This window comes from Chiloscyllium plagiosum, unplaced genomic scaffold, assembly GCF_037043375.1.
Source record: "Chiloscyllium plagiosum isolate Xiang-an unplaced genomic scaffold, Cpla_swu_hap1 HiC_scaffold_12, whole genome shotgun sequence".
Lineage (NCBI taxonomy): Eukaryota > Metazoa > Chordata > Chondrichthyes > Orectolobiformes > Hemiscylliidae > Chiloscyllium > Chiloscyllium plagiosum.
In genome coordinates, this window is record NW_028270150.1 from 86,963,792 (window position 1) to 86,986,549 (window position 22,758).

Here is a 22,758-nt window from a genome sequence, read left to right on the forward strand (position 1 = left end):
AGAGAGGTTGTTCTTTCTTGATTATATGTTTTTGGAGATATATTTTAAGTTTAATCAAGAGACATTAGCCATAACTATTAATTTAAACCTGGGGCAGTGTATGTAGAGGAATAAGACGGTGTTATTTTCTGGGTGTGCAGATTGTGAAGGAGCAAAAACAGCCTTTAATAGAGTGATATGTACTTCTTGTCAGATGTGGGAGTTTATATGGGACTTTGGTTATATCTGCCATAAATGCTGTTGGTGGTGAATCTTACCAGATCGAATGGATCGGTTGGAGAGACAGTTAGAAGCAATGAAGAATTTCCAACATGTGATGGATGGCAATTATAGGAAGGGGGGGGAGGGGGAAGTCTCAGATACAGTCACACAGATGGGTTAACTCCAGGAAGGGGTAAGAGAGGTAGGCACCTAGGGCAGGAGTCTATTGTGGAAAGTATCCATTTCAAACAGGTATGCTGTTTTGGAAAAATGTAGGGAGTGATGGATTTCTCAGGGGAACGTAGCATGAGCAGCCAAGTTTCTGGTATTGAGACTGGCTTTAAAAGCAATGAGGGGCACGTCGGGTTCCAAGAGATCAATTGTGTTAGGGGCTTCTCTAGTCCGAGGTACAGACAGACGTTTCTGTGGCCAGCAGCGAAAAAAGCAGAATGGTGTGTTGCTTCCCTGGTGCCAGGATCAAGGATGTCTCAGCGAGATTACAGAATGTTTCTCAAGGGGAGAGGGGCCAGCAGGAAGGTCATTGCCCACAACTAGAACCAATGACATAGGAAGGGAAAAGGTTGGGATTCTGAAGGGAGGTAACAGAGAGTTAGGCTGAAATGTAAAAAGAGTCGCAATATCTGGATTACTCCCGGTGCTACGAGCTAGTGAGGGCAGGAATAGGAGGATAGAACAGATGAATGCATGGCTGAGGAGCTGGTGTATGGGAGAAGTATTCACATTTTTGGATCATTGGAATCTCTTTTGGGGTAGAAGTGACCTGTACAAGAAGGACAGATTGCACCTAAATTGGAAGGGGACTAATATACTGGCAGGGAATTTGCTAGAACAGCTTGGGAGGATTTAAACTAGTAAGGTGGGGGAGTGGGACCCAGGGAGATAGTGAGCAAAGAGATCGATCTGAGACAGGTACAATTCAGAACAGAAGCGAGTCAAACAAACAGTCAGGGCAGACAGGGACAAAGTTGGACTAATAAATTAAACTGCATTTATTTCAATGCAAGGGGCCTAACAGGGAAGGCAGATGAACTCAGGGCATGGTTAGGAATATGGGACTGGGATATCATAGTAATTACAGAAACATGGCTCAGGGATGGGCAGGACTGGCAGCTTAATGTTCCAGGATACAAATGCTACAGGAAGGTTAGAAAGGGAGGCAAGAGAGGAGGGGGAGTGGCGTTTTTGATAAGTGATAGCATTACAGCTGTGCTGAGGAAGGATATTCCTGGAAATACATACAGGGAAGTTATTTGGGTGGAACTGAGAAATAAGAAAGGGATGGTAACCCTATTGGGATTGTATTATAGACCCCCTAATAGTCAAAGGGAAATTGAGAAACAAACTTGTAAGGAGATCTCAGCTATCTATAAGAATAATTGGGTGGTTATGGTAGAGGATGTTATCTTTCCAAACATCGACTGGGACTGCCATAGTGTTAAGTGTTTAGATAGAGAGGAATTGGTTAAATGCATACAAGACAACTTTCTGATTCAGTATGTGAATGTACGTACGAGAGGAGGTGCAAAACTTGACCTACAGTTGGGAAATAAGACAGGGCAGGTGACTGAGGTGTCAGTGGGGGAGCACTTTGGGGCCAGCAACCATAATTCTATTAGATTTAAAATAATGATGGAAAAGGATAGACCAGATCTAAAAGTTGAAGTTCTACATTGGAGAAAGGCCAATTTTGATGGTATTAGGCAAAAACTATCGAAAGCTGACTGGGGGCAGAAGTTTGCAGGTAAAGGGACAGCTGGAAAATGGGAAGCTTTCAGAAATGAGATAACGAGAATCCAGAGAAAGTATATTCCTGTCAGGGTGAATGGAAGGGCTGGTAGGTATAAGGAATGCTAAAGAAATTGAGGGTTTGGTTAAGAAAAAAAAGGAAGCATATGTCAGGTATAGACAGGATAGATCGCGTGAATCCTTAGAAGAGTATAAAGAAAGTAGGAGTATACTTAAGAGGGAAATCAGGAGGGCAAAAAGGGGACATGAGATAGCTTTGGCAAATAGAATTAAGGAGAATCCAAAGAGTTTTTACAAATACATAAAGAACAAAAGGGTAACTAGGGAGAGTATAGGGCCCTCAAAGATCAGCAAGGCGGCCTTTGTGTGGAGCCGCAGAAAATGGGGGAGATACTAAATGAGTATTTTGCATCAGTATTTACTGTGGAAAAGGATATGGAAGATATAGACTGTAGGGAAATAGATGGTGGCATCTTGCAAAATGCCCAGATTACAGAGGAGGAAGTGTTGGAGGTCTTGAAACGAGTAAAAAGGTGGATAAATCCCCAGGGCCTGATCAGGTGTATCTTGGAACTCTGTAGGAAGCTAGAGAAGTGATTGCTGGGCCTCTTGCTGAGATATTTGTATCATCGATACTCACAGGCGAGATGCCGGAAGACTAGAGGTTGGCTAACATGGTGCCACTGTTTAAGAAGGGTAGTAAGGACAAGCTAGGGAAGTATAGACCAGTGAGCCTGACCTCGGTGGTGGGCACGTTGTTGGAAGGAATCCTGAGGGACAGGATGTACATGTATTTGGAAAGGCAAGGACTGATTAGGGATAGTCAACATGGCTTTGTGCATGGGAAATCCTGTCTCACAAACTTGATTGAGTTTTTTGAGGAAGTCACAAAGAGGATTGATGAAGGCAGAGCGATAGATGTGATCTATATGGACTTCAGTAAGGCGATCGACAAGATTCCCCTTGGGAGACTGATTAGCAAGGTTAGATCTCACGGAATACAGGGAGAACTAACCATTTGGATGCAGAACTGACTCAAAGGTAGAAGACAGAGGGTGGTAGTGAAGGGTTGTTTTTCAGACTGGAGGCCTGCGACCAGTGGAGTGCCACAAGGATCGGTGCTGGGTCCTCTACTTTTTGTCATTTACATAAATGATTTGGATGCGAGCATAAGAGGTACAGTTAGTAAGTTTGCAGATGACACCAAAATTGGAGGTGTAATGGACAGCGAAGGAGGTTACCTCAGATTACAACAGGATCTTGACCAGATGGGCCAATGGGCTGAGAAGTGGCAGATGGAGTTTAATTCAGATAAATGAGAGGTGCTGCATTTTGGGAAAGCAAATCTTAGCAGGACTTATACACTTAATGGTAAGGTCCTCGGGCGTGTTGCTGAACAATGAGACCTTGGAGTGCAGGTTCATAACTCCTTGAAAGTGGAGTCGCAAGTAGACAAGATAGTGAAAGCGGCATTTGGTATGCTGTCCTTTATTGGTCAGAGTATTGAATACAGGAATTGGGAGGTCATGTTGTGGCTATACAGGACATTGGTTAGGCCACTGTTGGAATATTGCGTGCAATTCTGGTCTCCTTCCTATTTGAACGATGTCGTGAAACTTGAAAGGGTTCAGAAAAGATTTACAAGGATGTTGCCAGAGTTGGAGGATTTGAGCTATAGGGAGAGGCTGAACAGGCTGGGGCTGTTTTCCCTGGACCATTGGAGGCTGTGGGGGCGACCTTGTAGAGGTTTACAAAATTGAGGGGCATGGATAGGATAAATAGGCAAAGTCTTTTCCCTGGGGTCGGGAAGTCCAGAACTAGATGGCATAAGTTTAGGGTGAGAGGGGAAAGATATAAAAGGACTAAAGGGGCAACCTTTTCACACAGAGGGTGGTACGGGTATGGAATGAGCTGCCAGAGGATGTGGTGGAGGCTGGTACAATTGCAACATTTAAGAGGCATTTGGATGGGTATATGAATAGGAAGGGTTTGGAGGGATATGGGCCGGGTGCTGGCAGGTGGGACTAGATTGGGTTGGGATATCTGGTGGGCATGGACAGGTTGGACAGAAGGGTCTGTTTCCGTGCTGTACATCTCTATGACTCTAACCAGCACAGTCAAAAAAATGGGGATGAAGGTATTCCCTCATCAATAATTATATTATCATCTCATTAAATGGTGTGAGACGAATGTTGATATCAAGTTTTATCCACTCAATGTCAACATTCCAACTGCCACATCTAATGAGAATGCTACAATAATTATCCAGGTGAACTGGTCCCAACATAAATCATGCTCATAAGTGCTCATCAGCTGGCAGTGATGGTTAACTAACAATTTAACCAATGGTGGTATCTCTACCCAGAACGGTCTTGGCTTCATCCACATTTGCACATGTGATGTTCCATTGTGGCACGAAGGTCAGAACTCTGGATGGGGAACCCCGACTGATCATCTCCTTAGTCAGAACCGCCTTTCATTAACCGAAAGTATTAACATGTACAGGACAAAGATCAGTCATGATCTTACTCAATTCAAATGACTTAATGGCCTAGTCTTGATTCCCTGGTTATGGAGGAACTGTAGAGGAATTGTGACATTCCTATCACCAGATTCTTGACAGTGAGTACAAATAAGGGTGCTAATGATACGCAACAGATCAACTTACTGTGGAAGCTTCCATTGGATGCTGGATTTTCCGTATCTTTTTTATGCGCTTTACAATAAATTCTAAAGCAAAATCAAAGAACATAAAACAAAAGTCAGGGTGAAAGAAAACTGCAATAAGTAATAACCAAATAAATATTAACTCTCATAGCCATGATGAAGATTTATAACATAATCCTATTATTTGGAAACATGGATTATTAAAGATCTGTGAAGATGGTTTTTTTTAATAAAAAAAGGGTCACAAACCTTTTTTTTAAAGCAGTGGGTCAAATAGCATTTTAAAGTTATCACTTGACTTAAGCTAAATGACTAGGTCAGTTACCTAGTGAGATAATAGCTGAAATTTTGACTAAGTTGAGCTTTGACAAACTCTAAGAAAGAAGCCAGAAGCAGGTTATGTTGAAAAGAAAAGTCTACATCAGTAGCAGCCTCAAAAGGAGTCAAGTTCAGAGGAAGTTCACCAAGTTAGTCTGTGTCCCTCAGCTAAAGATGAAAACGATCACATCCGGTGACCGTGATGAAAATCAGTGAAAGGAAATGCTCGTGACCTTTGTGTTTGAGTAAGAAATTGAAGAGTGAAGACAGAAGTGATACCTCACCACAATTGAGCATCTGTAACGGATATTTTTGGGAAACAAATATTTTCCTTTTTTTGTGGAATAAACTTGTGTCATTTTGTTAATTAAAAGTACACTAGCAGACTCATGTGAATATATCAGCGACAGTCGACTATTGCCACCAAATTGTAAACCAAGCTTCTCTCCGGAATCTGACTTGTTTCAGTATTATCATCATCTAAGGTTATAACACATCACAACAGCATTTACTCATGCCTGTTATCAAAATAGCTCTGATGGTGTAGAGTTGGGTCTCCAGCATACTTGATTTATAGTCAGTGATCACTTCCCAATCTCAGCCAGTTTTTCAGTGGAAGAGAGGTCTAATGCAGAAGTAAATCTTCTTCTCCTTAGTCAGAACTGTCTTTTGTTAACCAAAACTATTAACGTGTAGGGGACAAATTGTCAGGTCAAAGATCAGTCATGATCTTACTCAATTGTGCAACAAGTTCAAATGCTTAATGGCCTAGTCTTGATTCTCCAGTAAGAGGGGAACGGTAAGCAAGAGGACATCATCACAAGCCTTCATTGCAGACTTCCTTTCAGCTAGTTGGAAATTATCACAGCGAAGAGTAAGCCATCTAGGATGGTGAAGAAAGAGATCAACTAGAGTTAAGTTTTCCAGGTCTTGTTCCCTGATTTTGTTGATGTGGCAGTAAAATATGATTGAGAGGATAGTGGTATGTTATTAGGTACTTGAAAGGTTTAGGTTGTGAAGTCTGGAGATGGGGACAATGGAAATTCCTAAAGCCTTGCAAGAGGCGTTGTGAAACAGGAAGATATACTTTATAATAGGAAAAATGATTAATGAATTGTACAAGATAGGATCAGTATAAATCCCCGATGAGTATTTTACAGACACAAATGTTTATATTTTAAGCCATTGCCACAGAAAAGTTAGGTTGGGATAAAGAAATGATGGAGGAAATTACAGCAATGACAAAACTTTGATCCAATATCTTAAAGAATGACAAATCTATTTCCCTTTTTGGGAACATTACTGACTGATAAACATCTAAATCAGTTCTAATCCTGGAAAAAGCTTGTGACTGCAATGGACCTTTGCAGAAACCTTCCATGTATTTGAGTTAATCCCTGTGTTTGAATGGTGAGGCTTAAGGGAAGTTAAGCATTCTTTCTATCAAACGGTGGTAAGTAAGAAACTGGTCATTAGTGACTTGTGTTAGAGTCACCAAAACACCAGTAGCAATGCTGAAGTGCTTATTGAAGGAGGGTGACCAATTTGGGAGGTACTCATGGGTTGTTGGATATGTGTTTTTTTAAAGTGGAGTCAATGAAACACTAGAACAATGGAACATAGGTAATTATACGTTCCATGGCTATAATTTGGGTTGATTTGGGACTAGCTCCTTCAAAGAAAAACAGTTCCTCAGATAATGAAGTAGTCAATACCTGCATGCAGCAAGAGCTGGACAAAGTTGGTAAGTGACAAGGAAACTTCACCCCACACAAATGCAAAATAACAAACATCCCCAGCAAGAATTAACTGAACAACCTCCTCAGTCAGAAGTGCAATTGTGACAACACTCAACAGCACCTAGGAAAAAGGAGACCTTGACTGGAAACCGATTCTACCACCTTAAACATGCATTGCCACTAATTCTTGTAGCAGCAATCTGTACCATCAATAACATGGCAAGCAGCAACCTACCAAGGCTCCTTTAACAGTATCTTCCAAAGACTGGAATTCCATCACCTAGAGAGAGCGCTAATTTTTACATGGACATTCACTTCACCAGGTGAACCTCAGCATTACCTCGCTTGAACCTCCAGAATTGCTAATTCATCACACTGTTTATCCCATATCACTGACTGAACAAACATTGGGAAAACTTGAAGTGTTGTTTTTGCTCCTCACTCCAAACTCCATTCCCTAGCAATCAAATCCATTCCTCTCCCCAGCAACATTGAGAATTTTAACCAGTTTGACAACAGCACTGATGTCTTTTCTGATCCCAAGATGTGATTCCGATCTCATATTCAGATCCAAGCTGGCAATGGAGTAGGACTCCTCAGCTGGAGTTCTCTTTTGTGTTGTTTTTCCTTCTTTCTTCTCAGTGATGTCCCAAACTCCCAGCTTCAGCGTGGACTTGTACTCTTGGCTTCAACATGGATCCGGCATGGCAACCTCTCAACCTGGCATGGCTGTCTTGCACCCTGATGAGGTGGCCTCTCAGCCTGGTGTTGCTGTCTCCTGCCCTGATGAAGCGGTCTCCCGGCCTGGCTTGGCCTCAGTGTAGACTTTCAGCCATGAGATGGCTGTAGAACAGTCTCTTGGCCTTGAGGTGAAACATGGCCCGGTCTGGAGTCAACACCCTGCACAACTAGAGGTTACATGCTGGCATGGATTGGGTTGGAAGGAGTTATTCTGAATTTTTTACTACTTTAATTTTCTAATTTATTTTTATGATCTGTAATGCTGGACTTTTTAATTTCTTTATTTTTCTAATCTTTTTCCTTTAGAATTTGTATTTAAGAATCTGCACCTCGGTACCTCTGTACCTAAGATGGTGACATAAAGTGGCGTCTTGTAAACTTTTCACTGCTTTCAGGTGAGTACATGTGACAATGAAGCTAATTCTAACATCCAATCCATCACCAAGACTGTATTTCCACCTCCATAACATCATCCATATTTATTATCTCAATGCATTCCTAGCTGGTCTCCCACAGTCTATCATCCATAAAACTGAAATAATCTAAAACTTGTCTGCCCATATCTTAATGTGCTGAAAATGTGTTGCTGGAAAAGCGCAGCAGGTCAGGCAGCATCTAAGGAACAGGAGAATCGGCGTTTCGGGCATAAGCCCTTCTTCAGCCCTGAAGAAGGGCTTATGCCCGAAACGTCGATTCTCCTGTTCCTTGGATACTGCCTGACCTGCTGCGCTTTTCCAGCAACACATTTTCAGCTCTGATCTCCAGCATCTGCAGACCTCACTTTCTCCCCATATCTTAATGTGCAGCAAGTTATGTCCCTACATCCCAATAGTTTACTGATGGACAGTCGATCCTGTAAAACCAGACATTGATTTGAAAAGTCAAATCCTACTTTTCAAGTTTCTCATCGTCTTGTCCTTCCCTACTCTTTTAAATCTTCTTCAGCTCCACAATCCTCCAAGATACCCGTGACCACAAATTTTGGCTTTGTGATTAAACTACTGTAATTCTGTCACCATTAGTAGCCATGCCTTAAGTTACCTATTCCTCTAGCTTTGGAATACTCTCTGGAAACACAAGAATACAAGATTTAGGGAGGTGCCAACTAATCGCTCATTTCAGAAAAGAAAGTCCCTTGGTTGAGTTCTTGGTGAAACATTTTTGTTCTTTAGAAGGGGTGATTGAAGAAACACCTCAGGATTGTATTTCCTAAGCAAGTCTTGCTGACAGACTTCACAAGAGACAATTGTGCATAATTAGTGACGACCACACGTCACGACATCATAGCAACAAACTTCAAAATAGTCTGTACACTTCTCTTTTGCCTTCAAGAAGAACTCAATGGCTAACATGATTATATTCAGTAAACTAAACTCTAGAGAAACGTGCTTTTAGAGTCATAGAGGTGTACAGCATGGAAACAGACCCTTCAGTCCAACCCCTCCATGCCAACCAGATATCCCAACCCAGTCTAGTCCTACCTGCCTGCACCCAGCCCATATCCCTCCAAACCCTTCCTATTCATATACCCATCCAAATGCCTCTTAAATATTGCAATTGTACCAGCCTCCACCACTTCCTCTGGCAGCTCATTCCATACCCATACCACCCTCTGAGTGGAAAAAGTTGCCCCTTGGGTCTTTTATATCTTTCCCCTCTCACCCTAAACCTATGCCCTCTAGTTCTGGACTTCCCGACCCCAGGGAAAAGACTTTGTCTATTTGTCCTTTCCATGCCCCTCAATTTTATAAACCTCTATAAGGTCACCTCTCAGCCTCCGATGCTCCAGGGAAAATAGCCCCAGCCTGTTCAGCCTCTCCCTATAGCTCAAATCCTCCAACTCTGGGAACATCCTTGTAAATCTTTTCTGAATCCTTTCAAGTTTCACAACATCTTTCCGATAGGAAGGAGATGAGAATTACATGCAATATTCCAACAGTGGCCTTACCAACGTCCTGTACAGCCGCAACATGACCTCCCAACTCCTGTACTCAATACTCTGACCAATCAAAGAAAGCATACCAAACACCTTCTTCACTATCCTATCTACCTGCGACTCCACTTTCAAGGAGCTATGAACCTGCACTCCAAGGTCTCATTGTTCAGCAACACTCCCCAGGACCTTACCATTAAGTGTATAAGTCCTGCTAAGATTTGCTTTCCCAAAATGCAGCATCTCACATTTATCCAAATTAAACTCCACCTGCCACTTCTCAGTCCATTGACCCATCTGGTCAAGATCCTGTTGTAATCTGAGGGAACCCTCTTCACTGTCCACTACACCTCAAATTTTGGTGTCATCTGCAAACTTACTAACTGTACCTCTTATGCTCGCATCCAAATAATTTATATAAATGACAAAAAGTACAGGAACCAGCACCGATCCTTGTGGCACTCCACTGGTCACAGTCCTCCAGCCTGAAAAACAACTTTCCATCACCACCACCCTCTGTCTTCTACCTTTGAGTCAGTTCTGTATCCAAATGGCTAGTCCTGTATTCCGTAAGATCTAACCTTGCTAATCAGTTTCCCATGGAGAACCTTGTCAAACGCCTTACTGAAGTCCATATAGGTCACATTTACTGCTCTGCCCTCATCAATTCTCTTCATTACTTCTTCAAAAAACTCAATGAAGTTGAGAGACATGATTTCCCCACACACAAAGCCATATTGACTATCCTTAATCAGTCCTTGCCTTTCCAAATACATGTACATCCTGTCCCTCAGGATTCCCTCCAACAACTTGCCCACCACTGATGTCAGGCTCACTAGTCTATACTTCCCTGGCTTTCCTTACCACCCTTCTTAAACAGTGGCACCACACTTGCCTCCAGTCTTCCGGCACCTCAGCTGTGACTATCGATGATACAAATCTCTCAGCAAGAGGCCCAGCAATCACTTCTCTCGCTTCCCACAGAGTTCTAGAGTACACCTGATCAGTTCCTGGGATTTATCTATCTTTACCTGTTTCAAGACATCCAGCACTTCCTCCTCTGTAATCTGGACATTTTGCAAGATGTCACCATCTATTTCCGTACAGTCTATATCTTCCATATCCTTTTCCACTGTTAATACTGATACTAAATGAGTATTTTGCATCTCCACCATTTTCTGCGGCTCCACACAAAGGCCGCCTTGCTGATCTTTGAGGGGCCCTATTCTCTCCCTAGTTACCCTTTTGTCCTTAATGTGTTTGTAAAAACCCTTTGGATTCACTGTAATTCTATTTGCAAAAGCTATCTCATGTCCCCTTTTTGCCCTACTGATTTCCCTCTTAAGTATACCCCTACTTCCTTTATACTCTTCTAAGGATTCACTCGATCTATCCTGTCTATACCTGACATATGCTTCCTTCTTTTTCTTAACCAAATCCTCAATTTCTTTAGTCATCCAGCATTCCTTATATCTACCAGCCTTCCCTTTCACCCTAACAGGAATACACTTTCTCTGGATTCTCGTTATTTCTGAAGGCTTCCCATTTTCCAAGTCTACCTTTCTCCTGAAGAGAGACTGTGTGCCTGTGTCTGTGTGTGAATATATATTACTGACTGAGTATAGTCATTGCTTCTTTAGTGACTAACTTTTGTTTAGATAATAAACCTACTTTGTGTTTGTTAAGAAACATGGCTGATAAATCTTGTCACATGTAACTGCTCATTTTGATAACTGGAGAAAGTATTTTGATTTTATTCCACTGAGTCCAGAACAACGATACACTCCTCCAGCCTCAGTTATAACACTTTCCATTATTCTTTGCAATCTTGCAAATTAAATGTTGGCCTAGCCAGCGATGACACATCTCATGAATGAAGAAAGTTTTTTTTAAACAAGAAATATCTATACCTCGAGATTTGTTCCAATGTGAAGTTCACTATAAAGTGCGGTGGTTGAGGCGACTAACAGATGCATTTAAAGGAGTCTTGATAAACACCAAAAGGGATATTTTGATTGGTTTAGAGCATGTAAGTTATTTCTTCTTTAGTTTTTTGCCTGAAGGCAAGGCCAACCCATTGTATCATGATTTCCAACACAAGGAAAGGTGGCAGCTCCTGAATCCTCCCCAAATGGAACAATGACTGAACCTCATTTTTGCGAGCAATCTGACCTGCACCAACCCACCACTCAAGTAAAGCAATTGGCTCCCCTACTCTGGGCTGCTGTGGCAAGTCACCGTTTCACTGAAGGATCAACCTGAAAATAAAATGAATTACATCTCACCAATTTCTAGTGCAACTTCTGTTCAGCTAAAGAATGACAGCACCATTTTCAAATTTTATCAAAACGTATTCCAGAGTTACCTGTAAATACCCCTATCATTGTCTTCAATAACTGCTGCCTCATCACGTACAGCACATGGATAGTGATAAGATCTTCTACACATTCTCACTTCACAACCGACAGTTGCGCCTTTCTTCCTGCATAAAAAGCACTTCTGAAATAAGAACAGAAATCAAAAAGAAATTGGAGTTTGGATGTGTAAAATTCAAAGCGCAAGACAAAATAATTTGTTTTTTTTGTATAAAGTGCAAGACACAGGTATCAGCCAATGCACAGACTATGCTAAATTGCCTTTTTCTGTTCTGTATATTCTAAGTCATCCATAATTTTTTTTGCAAATAGTTATTTTCTAAATCGACCTGTTCAGAGACATTGCTGGAGCACATGGCACTTGAAACCATGCCTCTTAGTCTTGAGGGAGGGATATTACCACTGCACCACCCGTCATGACTTCAGGTCATTCCAAAATGTTTTACAACCAATAAAGTATAAATAGCTGAAATGTAGGAAACACTGAAGCCAATTTATATATGACAAGAGCAAAGAGATAATAAATTTTTTTACAAAGTTGAATGAGTTGAATTTTTGAGCAGGCAAAGAACTTTGGACAAAGAGTTGTAAAATAATTGCAATCCTTTCTTCCTTCCTTCATGGTAGAGTACATGTGGGCCTCTCTTGTTGCTGTACTAAGGTCTGCTGCACTGTCAGGGACACAGTCTTTCTGAGGAAGACAATAAACCAAAACACTCTGTACTCAGGTGAATTCTGGATCAGTGGTGCTGGAAGAGCACAGCAATTCAGGCAGCATCCAACGAGCAGCGAAATCGACGTTTCGGGCAAAAGCCCTTCATCAGGAATAAAGGCAGAGAGCCTGAAGCGTGGAGAGCCACTCTGTACTACATCCTCAGGAGAATTCATAATCTCAACAAACAGTATTTCAATTCCATCTCAAACATCAAAAACTGTAAGTACAACAAACTTTTATCCACCCACCTCCATAACCAGCGCTCCTCAAACATTCCAGAAGATTCCCCTGGCCTCGGAAACGCCATTAGCCATGGGGGCTGATGCAGCTACCACCCCCACGCTGAATGATGATGTCACTTCCGCCCCCATCATGGCCACTCCCACAGCCACTTCCGGCCCTCACATCATCGCCGATGCCACACGCTCAGTGACTTCCGCCACCCCTACTGCCGTATCTGCCACCACTTCCGCCCCCACCAGCGCCACTCACCTGCATTCTGCTGACACGCCCCCCACAGACCCCACTGTCACTATCCCCACCCCCCAGAACCCCGAGGGGAACACTACCCCTGCTCATGCCTCCACCCCCATTCCCCCCACCATCACACCCACTCCAGGTACTGGCTCAGACTCCACTCCCAGCTCCACCCCCACACCAGATCCCAGCTCCCAGTCCTGCCAAGTTTTCACCATCCCTCCAGACCTCCCACTCACTGAGGACGAACGATCAGTCCTCAGCAAAGGACTCACCTTCATCCCCCTCCGTCCACGCATCAATGAATTTAATACACGCCGTGACATCGAACACTTCTTCCGTCACCTCCGCCTCCGAGCTTACTTTCACAATCAGGACTCCCGCCCACCTTCCGAGGACCCCTTCGCCCACCTCCAACACAGTGCATCCACCTGGATATCCCGCGCTGGCCTATTACCTGCCCTCGACCTCTTCATTTCCAACTGCCGCTGGGACATTAACCACCTCAACCTGTCGACTCCCCTCCCCCACTCCAACCTCTCACCCTCACAACGCGCAGCCCTCCAATTCCTCTGCTCTAATCCCAACCTCACCATTAAGCCAGCGGATAAAGGGGGCGCAGTGGTAGTCTGGCGCACTGACCTCTACACCGCTGAAGCCAAACGCCAACTCGAGGACACCTCTTCCTACTGCCCCCTCGACCATGACCCCACCCCCCATCACCAAACCATCATCTCCCAGACCATACAGAACCTCATCACCTCAGAAGATCTCCCACCCACAGCTTCCAACCTCATAGTCCGGGAACCCCGCAATGCCCGGTTCTACCTCCTTCCCAAGATCCACAAGCCTGACCACCCTGGCCGACCCATTGTCTCAGCATGCTCCTGCCACACTGAACTCATCTCTACCTACCTCGACACTGTCCTATCCCCCCTAGTCCAGGAACTCCCCACATACGTTCGAGACACCACCCACGCCCTCCACCTCCTCCAAGATTTCCGTTTCCCCGGCCCCCAACGCCTCATCTTCACCATGGATATCCAATCCCTCTACACCTCCATCCGCCATGACCAGGGCCTCCAAGCCCTCCGTTTTTTTCCTCTCCAGACGTCCCCAACAGTACCCTTCCACCGACACTCTCATTTGTTTGGCCGAACTGGTCCTCACCCTTAATTTCTCCTTTGAATCCTCCCACTTCCTCCAGACCAAAGGGGTAGCCATGGGCACACGTATGGGCCCCAGCTATGCCTGTCTCTTTGTTGGCTACGTAGAACAGTTGATCTTCCGTAATTACACCGGCACCACTCCCCACCTCTTCCTCCGCTACATTGATGACTGCATTGGCGCCACCTCGTGCTCCCGCGAGGAGGTTGAGCAATTCATCAACTTCACCAACACATTCCACCCTGACCTTAAATTTACCTGGACCATCTCTGACACCTCCCTCCCCTTCCTGGACCTCTCCATCTCCATTAGGGACGACCGACTTGACACTGACATTTTTTACAAACCCACCGACTCCCACAGCTACCTGGATTACACCTCTTCCCACCCTATCTCTTGCAAAAATGCCATCCCATATTCCCAATTCCTCCGCCTCCACCGTATTTGCTCCCAGGAGGACCAGTTCCACCATAGAACATACCAGATGGCCTCCTTCTTTAGAGAACGCAATTTCCCTTCCCACGGGGTTAAAGATGCCCTCCAACGCATCTCGTCCACATCCCGCACCTCCACCCTCAGACCCCACCCCTCCAACCGTAACAAGGACAGAACGCCCCTGGTGCTCACCTTCCACCCTACAAACCTCTGCATAAACCAAATCATCCGCCAACATTTCCGCCACCTCCAAAAAGACCCCACCACCAGGGATATATTTCCCTCCCCACCCCTTTCCGCCTTCTGCAAAGACCGTTCCCTTCGTGACTACCTGGTCAGGTCCACGCCCCCCTACGACCCACCCTCCCATCTTGGCACTTTCCCCTGCCACCACAGGAACTGTAAAACCTGTGCCCACACCTCCTCCCTCACCTCTATCCAAGGCCCTAAAGGAGCCTTCCACATCCATCAAAGTTTTACCTGCACATCCACTAATATCATTTATTGTATCCGTTGCTCCTGATGTGGTCTCCTCTACATTGGGGAGACTGGGCACCTCCTAGCAGAGCGCTTTAGGGAACATCTCCGAGACACCCGCACCAATCAACCAAACCGCCCCGTGGCCCATTTCAACTCCCCCTCCCACTCTGCCGAGGACATGGAGGTCCTGGGCCTCCTTCACCGCCGCTCCCTCACCACCAGACGCCTGGAGGAAGAACGCCTCATCTTCCGCCTCGGAACACTTCAACCTCAGGGCATCAATGTGGACTTCAACAGCTTCCTCATTTCCCCTTCCCCCACCTCTTCCTAGTTTCAAACTTCCAGCTCCGCACTGTCCCCTTGACTTGTCCGGACTTGTCCGACCTGCCTAGCTCCTTTTCCACCTATCCACTCCACCCTCTCCTCCCTGACCTATCACCTTCATCTCCTCCCCCACTCACCCACTGTACTCTATGCTACTCTCTCCCCACCCCCACCCTCCCCTAGCTTATCTCTCCACGCTTCAGGCTCTCTGCCTTTATTCCTTTATTCGGCTTTTGCCCGAAACGTCAATTTCGCTGCTCGTTGCATGCTGCCTGAATTGCTGTGCTCTTCCAGCACCACTGATCCAGAATCTAGTTTCCAGCATCTGCAGTTATTGTTTTTACCCTCAGGTGAATGACAAGATCTGATACAAGTATCCTGAAGAACAACACTAGAGTTCTTCCTATCCTGGGCTGTGTTTACTCTTCAACCAACAATGCAAACAAAAAAGTCTGATCATTTGTATGATCATTATCATATTGCTGTTTGTTGAAACTTGCTATGTGCAAACTGGCTGCTATTTTAACTATATGATAATGAGCTGAGATGAATGACCTCCAGCAACCACAACTATCTTCCCATGTGCCAGGTGTGACTTCAAACAATGGAGAGTTTGCCTCTGATTCCAGTTTTGCTAGAGCTCGTTGATGAAGCATTCAGTCCAATGCAGACTTAACGCCAAAGGTTATCACTCTCACCTCTTGAATTCAGCTCTTTTGTCCATGTTTGAATCAAGGCTGCAATGAGGTCAGGAGCTGAGTGACCCTGGTGGAACCTGAATTGACTATCAATAAAGGAGGTAATTGCTAAGCAAGTGCCGCTTGATTGCATCGTTGATTACACCTTCCATCACATTACTGATAATCGAGAGTAGATTAATGGGGCGATAGTTGACTAGGTTACATTTGTTCTCTTTTCTCTGTATAGGATATCCCTGAGCAATTCTTGATATTACTGAATAGATACCAGTGCTGTCGCTGGACTGGAACATCTTGGTCAGGGTAGTGGCACGTTCTAGGGACTTTTTCAGTACTATTGCTTGAATGTTTTCACAGCACATAGCCTTTACCTTATACAGGCCCTCGAACCATTTCTTGATATCATGTGTATTTAACTGAATTGGCTGAAGATTGACATCTGTGACACTGGGAACCACTGGATCACCCATTCTGCACTTCTGGCTGAATATTGTTGCAAATACTTCAGCCTTGCCCTTTGCATGTGTGTGCTCAGCTCTTCCATCATTGAGGATGAAGGTATTTGTACAGTCTCCTCCAGTCAAATTTGTGAATTATCCACTGCCATTCATGTCTAGATGTGGCAAGACTACAGGGATTAGATCTGACTCACTATTTGTTGTGTCATTTAGCTCTGTCAATTACTTGCCTCTTTTGCTGTTTGGCATGCAAGTAGTCCTGTTTGGTAGATTGACCAGGTTGACACCTCATTCTTAGATATGTCTGGTGTTGCTTGCTTCTGCCATGCCCTCCTGCATGTTTCATTGAACTACAGCTGTTCTTGCTTTGATGGTAATCTTTTTAGATTACGTACAGTGTGGAAACAGGCCCTTCAGCCCAACAGGTCCACACCGACCCACCGAAGCGCAACCCACTCAGACCCATCCCCCTACATTTACCCCTTCACCTAACACTACGGGCAATTTAGCATGGCCAATTCACCTAACCTGCACATTTTTGGATTGTGGGAGGAAACCGGAGCACCCGGAGGAAACCCACGCAGACACGGGGAGAATGTGCAAACTCCACACAGAGAGTCGCCCGAGGTGGGAATTGAACCCGGTCTCTGGCACTGTAAGGAAGCAGTGCTAACCACTGTGCCGCCCATTAATGGGAGTGTGGGGAATATGCCGTGCCATGAGGTTGCAGATTATGTTGGAGTATGATTCTGCTGGTTTTGATGGCCCACAGCTTCTCAGGGATTGAGAGTCTTGAGGGATAGATCTGTTCAAATATGGAAATTTGCCCTGGGATGTACTCTAAACAAAAGGCAGGACAAATCCAAACCTTTCCTGATGAAGAACTTAATCTTGAAATGTCGACTCTCCTGCTCCTTGAATATTGCCTGATCGGCTGTGATTTTCCAGCACCACACTTTTTGACTCTGATCTGCAGTCCTCACTTTCTCCAAATCCAACCCAGCTAATTACCGCTCCAACAGTTTACTCTTGATCGTGAGTAAAGTGATGGAAGGGGGTCATCAAAAGTGCGATCAAGCAGCACCTACTCAGTGAAAATCTGCTCAATGACTCCCAGTTTGGGTTCCCCATGGCCACACTCCTGACCTCATTACAGCCACGGTTCAAACATGGACAAACATCTCAACTCCAAAGGGGAGACAAGAGTACCTGCCCTTGACATCAAGGCAGCATTTGACAGAGTGTGGCATCAAGGAGCCCTAGCAAAAGGTTATCAGAGCAAACTCTCCACTGGTTAGAGTCATACCTGACACATAGGAAAACGGTTGTAATTGCTAGAAGTCAAGCATCTCGGCTTTGGACAGCTCTACAGGATTAGTCATGGTAATGTCAAAATCCCATTCATCTTCAGCTGTTTCATCAATGACCTTCCTTCCATCATAAGGTCAGAAGTGGAGATGTTCACCAAAGATAGCAGAAAGTTTAGCATCATGCGCGACCCATCAGGTACTGAAATGGTCCATGACTAAATACAGCAAGACCTGGATCATATTCAGGCTTGGGCTGAAAAATGACAAGTAATATTTGCATCATGCCAATGCCAGGGAATGGCAATCTCCAACAAGAGAATCTAACCACTGGCCCTCACTAGACATTCAATGGTGCCACCATCATTGAATCCCTCACTATCAACATCCTGGGGATTACCATTGTCCAAAAACTAAATTGAAATGGCTACAATGGCTACAAGAGGAGGTCAGAGAGTATGAAACCTCCAGCAAGTCACTCACCTCCCAATTCCCCAAAGAATGTCCATCATCTACAAGGCCCAAGTCATGAACGTGATAGAATACTCCTCAATTATTCAGTTCCAATAAACTCAAAGAGCTTAACACCATCCAGGACAAAGCAGCACGCTTGACTGGCACCACATCCACATTACAACATCTAAAAAAGTATCTAGATGCGTATATGAATAGGAAGAGTTTGGACAGATATGGACCAACTGCTGACAATGGGATTAGGTCAGATCAAAATGTCTAGTCAAAGCAGATGTGTTGAACCAAAGGGCCTGTTTCTGTGCTGTATGACTATGACTACAGCAGATCGTGAAGATAACTTACCACCTCTGTCTTCAGACAATTAGGAATAGGCAATGATGCCCATTTTACATGAACAAATGAACACTACTTGCCACTCATCAGACCAAGCTATGATGTTATGCAGATCTTGCTGAAATACAGCCTGTCTGGAATATGAGTACATTTAGCACAGATGGCATTAGGATTCAAAAATGTTAGTTTTATTTATAAATGCTTTCTTACTGAAGCCTTACCAACTTGCTTCCTCTTTTAATTTCTTTTTCGATATCTTCAACAAGAAATCCACCGAAATCTTCAAAATTTGAATTGTGGTTGACAAGGTTTGAAGAAAAAAGCTGAAAAAAAAGAGAGAAATACAATGTAAATATATCACAGATACTCCAACATTTGTTTCTATTTTCTTACAGCTTCAAAAGCTGGCTTGTAGATCCATGGGTGCAGACTGCTTTCTGCCACATCACTCCAGTGGCCATGTTACATTGCTGAATAGAACTGACGAATACTTGCAGATTTTGGTGTGGAATAGAGCGATGCCAGTTATACAGACAGCTACAATCAGTGTACTGCAACCAAGGGGTAAGAACCTCGAAACATTTCACCTTCATCACTTGACTGTGGCCATTGCTCCTGGTTAAGATGTTTTAACAAGTAATAATAATTGAAAAGAGTTTCTGTTCCCAAATTGAAGGCCTAAAAAATATGCAGCAGCACTCAGACAATATCACATTCCTTTTGAATGTGGAAATGTGCGTGAGATCCTTTCTGGAACTACTGTCTTCTGATATAACGCAAAATATCCATTCCTGTGCGATTCCATGTTATAAAAAAATCACGTAATAACAGCACCATTTAAACCAATGGGACTAGAATCACATTACAGCCAATATAAATAAGGAAAGTTGCGTTCTACAAATAATAGTTTAAATTATTTAATCACATTATAGCAAATTTGTGTTGAAGAAATACGTGTTATAGCAGAACTGACAATATAAACTAAAATGGACATTGGACTGCAATAACTGAAAGGAAAGTTTAACAATTTGAAAATCCAGTAATGGGCATTGCTTAGCTGTAAAATATATTATTGCCTTTTAGAAACAATAAGAGGGAGACTTTGAGACTGAGTATGAACCAGAATCTTTTTCATTTAGGTCTCTGCCTAACAACAGCCCTCTGGTTTAACTGAGAGCTGCATAGTGGAAAAAAACAGGCAGAGCCGGCAGACAGGAAGCATCCACTTCTCTTCTTCCCACTCCCACCCACACCCAGCCCCCAACATTCTCTCATGGGTAATAGGACCGTAAAACCAAGAAAGCTTAAAAAAAACACATTCATCCAAGATAGCCAATTAAATTAATCTGGTCAACCATCAAATCAAAGAGCAACTATCGCCATACAGAGAAGAGTATATCATTGCAAAAATCAAAAGGTTTCACAAAAACAACTCCCCTTCCCCCCCCCCCCCCCACCCCCCACTGTGGTTTGGACTTTTGATCTTTGCTCATCCTAACAATATTCTTTTTCCACCCACAGCATATGTGGTAAACCATTTGTCTTAAATGGTCATTGAGTGCATGTGCGTTCTGGATTTTGAAGGGGTATGGTGTAAGTTACATAAATTAGGAATCCTTTATTTTCTTGTTGACGTTCAATATATTACACTAAACAGATTATTTTTCTGTTACTGAAGGAATCTGATGTGGATACCCTGTGACCAGAAGAAAAGCCAGTCGGGTAAACTGGCCATTGGGATTTATGCATTTTGTCATTGCTTGTGAAACAGTCAGGCATGAGTATTAGCACACACTTTCCAGCTAAGTCACAGCAAATGTACTTCTGATATTGTAATGAATGTAACATTTCCTTCTTAAATAGGTGTTAAAAAAGTGCCAGTCCCGGATCCACTTAGTCTTCAGAAGGCCATCTTTCTATGCCAGGAATCCATCTGATTAACCTCAGATGACTGATTGATTTATTGTTTGTTTTATTGTTGTCACAAAAGTACTGAGATACAGTGAAAAGTGTTGCTTTGCATGCTAGACAGGTAAATCATACCATATATGAAGTGCATTAGGGTGACAGAACAGAGTGCAGAACAGTGCTGCAGCCACAGAGAAGGTGCAGAGACCAAGAGAGAGAGAGAAACAGAAAGATCAGAATTAACGCTCGAGAGGTCCATTCAAAAGTATGATAATAGCAGGGAAGAAGCTATTCTTGAATCTATTTGTATGTGTACATGAGCTTTTGTATCTTCTGCCCAAAAAAAGGGTAGAAGAGAGTATAACTGGAGTGGGAGGGGTCTTTGATTAAAGACCGAAAGAACTGCTGATGCTGTAAATCAGACACAAGAACTGAGAACCTCCTCAGAAGTGAGGGTGGGTCACATGGTCTGAATTGTTCATCCTGATTTATCTTCACAAGTGCGGCCAGTCTTGCTGAGGTTTCCCAGGAATTTCTGTTTTTGGGTCTTTGATTATGATGGTTGCTTTCTGGAAGTTGCACTCCCTCCATAGCCAGTACATCCTAAACAGCACACAATACTCCAGGAGTGATTTAACCAAGGCCTGTCCAATTGCAGGAATGATTGATGTGCCAGTGTCGGACTGGGGTGTACAAAGTTAAAAATCATACAACACCAGGTTATAGTCCAACAGGTTTAGTTGAAAGTACAAGTTTTTGGAGCACTGCTCCTTCATCAGGCAGCTAGTGCAGTAGGATCATAGGACACAATGTATAGCAAAAGATCATAGTATCATACAACTGATGCGATATATTGAACAAACCTAGATTTGCGGATACATTCTATTTTGTTCAAAAAGCACAATCTGCAGGCAGTCAATATTTTTTATAATCCATATAACATTTTATAAATTCCTACTTTGGAAACAGAACCAATCTAACTCAAGATTGAAATGCATACAGATTCTAACCTCACATCTTTAATGCAATGTCTGAGATGAGATGCCACTTATTAAAATATAAAACCTTCAATTATCTCAGGAATACGACTCGAAACAAGTTCTGGGATTTACATACTAATAAATCGAAACCTATCTTAAATAACAAAAGACTTCACAACAATCGAGGTTAGTTCCATATATCGCATCAATTGTATGACACTATCTTTAGCTGTAAATTGTGTCCTGTGATCCCACTCCCGATACGAAGCAGCGCTCCGAAAGATTGTACTTTCAAACAAATGTAGGAAAACACCCCTGCTCCCTAATGGTGAATGCAGTGAACTTATTCCCTCCGCTGGCTTTTACCAGTTCTCTACCACGGTGTCAAAATATCCCACATATTAAATTCCTGAACTCCGCCCGCTTGATATAAACGGAACACAAGTCCGTGATTGAATCCAAAGTTACAATAAAATCATAAGTCAAGGAAATTGAAAGCGAAGGAAAATTAATCAGAAGACCCCGAATAAAAAAAAAATCAGATAATAAAATGGAGACAAGTTGAGGTCCTGTCATTGCTAAAGCAAACGAGAGCTTCCAAGTCCGTTGTTACTCTCCACCTACCATGCAGTTCTGATGTGCAGCGATTCGGCCATCGGTGAATAATCTTCCAGTTTCTCGGCTTTGTCCTGATCTGAGGCAAAGGCCACAGTCGCTCATCTTCGCGTCGGTTCAACGCGGGACCCTTGAAGCAGACGTCAGCTTGCCGTGCAAAAACAGAAACTGACAAGAAATCCGTCTCTCTCTCGGAGGAATGTTACTCGGGGCTGACGAGGAAAGCGAGAGACCTCCTCCAACCCACGGCCTTAAGTAGTTTCGTTTTACCAGAAGTCACTCACAACCGAGAAAGGGGGACCCATGAAAGCTCTATTGCAACTGGCACCACGCAAACGAAATAAATATTGCGTCAGGGCAGAATATTTCCTGCTCGTTTTTGCACGTCAATACACCCTCTTATTCTGAACGCTCGTTCTTTTCAAAATAAGGTACATCACAAGGACTCACTGTCGAATGCATTCCCATTATCTTCACGTAACTGAATTTTTCTATTTTCTCAGGCAAGCAAACAATTCGACAACTTTCGGTTTGATATTAAATTAGAAATTTTTCAGACAAATCCTGAGTCATAGTATTCACCAGTCCTTCAGTGCACACACTTAAGAAATAAATGTACACAGAAAGAAAGGCAGAAATTTGGAAC

At 43.5% G+C, this 22,758-nt stretch overlaps 1 protein-coding gene across 5 annotated transcripts in view; it reads right to left on the bottom strand.

Annotated features, from left to right (window-relative positions):
• The window catches only part of phf11 (PHD finger protein 11), a 73,561-nt gene extending 50,803 nt beyond the window's left edge, over positions 1–22,758 (bottom strand). For 4 of the 5 annotated variants that reach the window (XR_015758936.1, XR_006313120.2, XM_043700419.2 and 1 more), the window contains exons 1-4: positions 22,122–22,757; positions 18,831–18,932; positions 11,732–11,865; positions 4,637–4,698 (exon numbers count right to left, since the gene is read on the bottom strand). Coding sequence is in view for 3 of the 5 variants with exons in the window: in XM_043700419.2 (XP_043556354.1) it covers positions 4,637–4,698; positions 11,732–11,865; positions 18,831–18,932; positions 22,122–22,217 (394 nt within the window). In the remaining 2 variants the exon portion in view is untranslated. Of the gene's footprint in view, positions 1–4,636; positions 4,699–11,731; positions 11,866–18,830; positions 18,933–22,121 lie in introns of all 5 variants that reach the window. The other variant, XM_087993019.1, reaches the window with a different exon arrangement.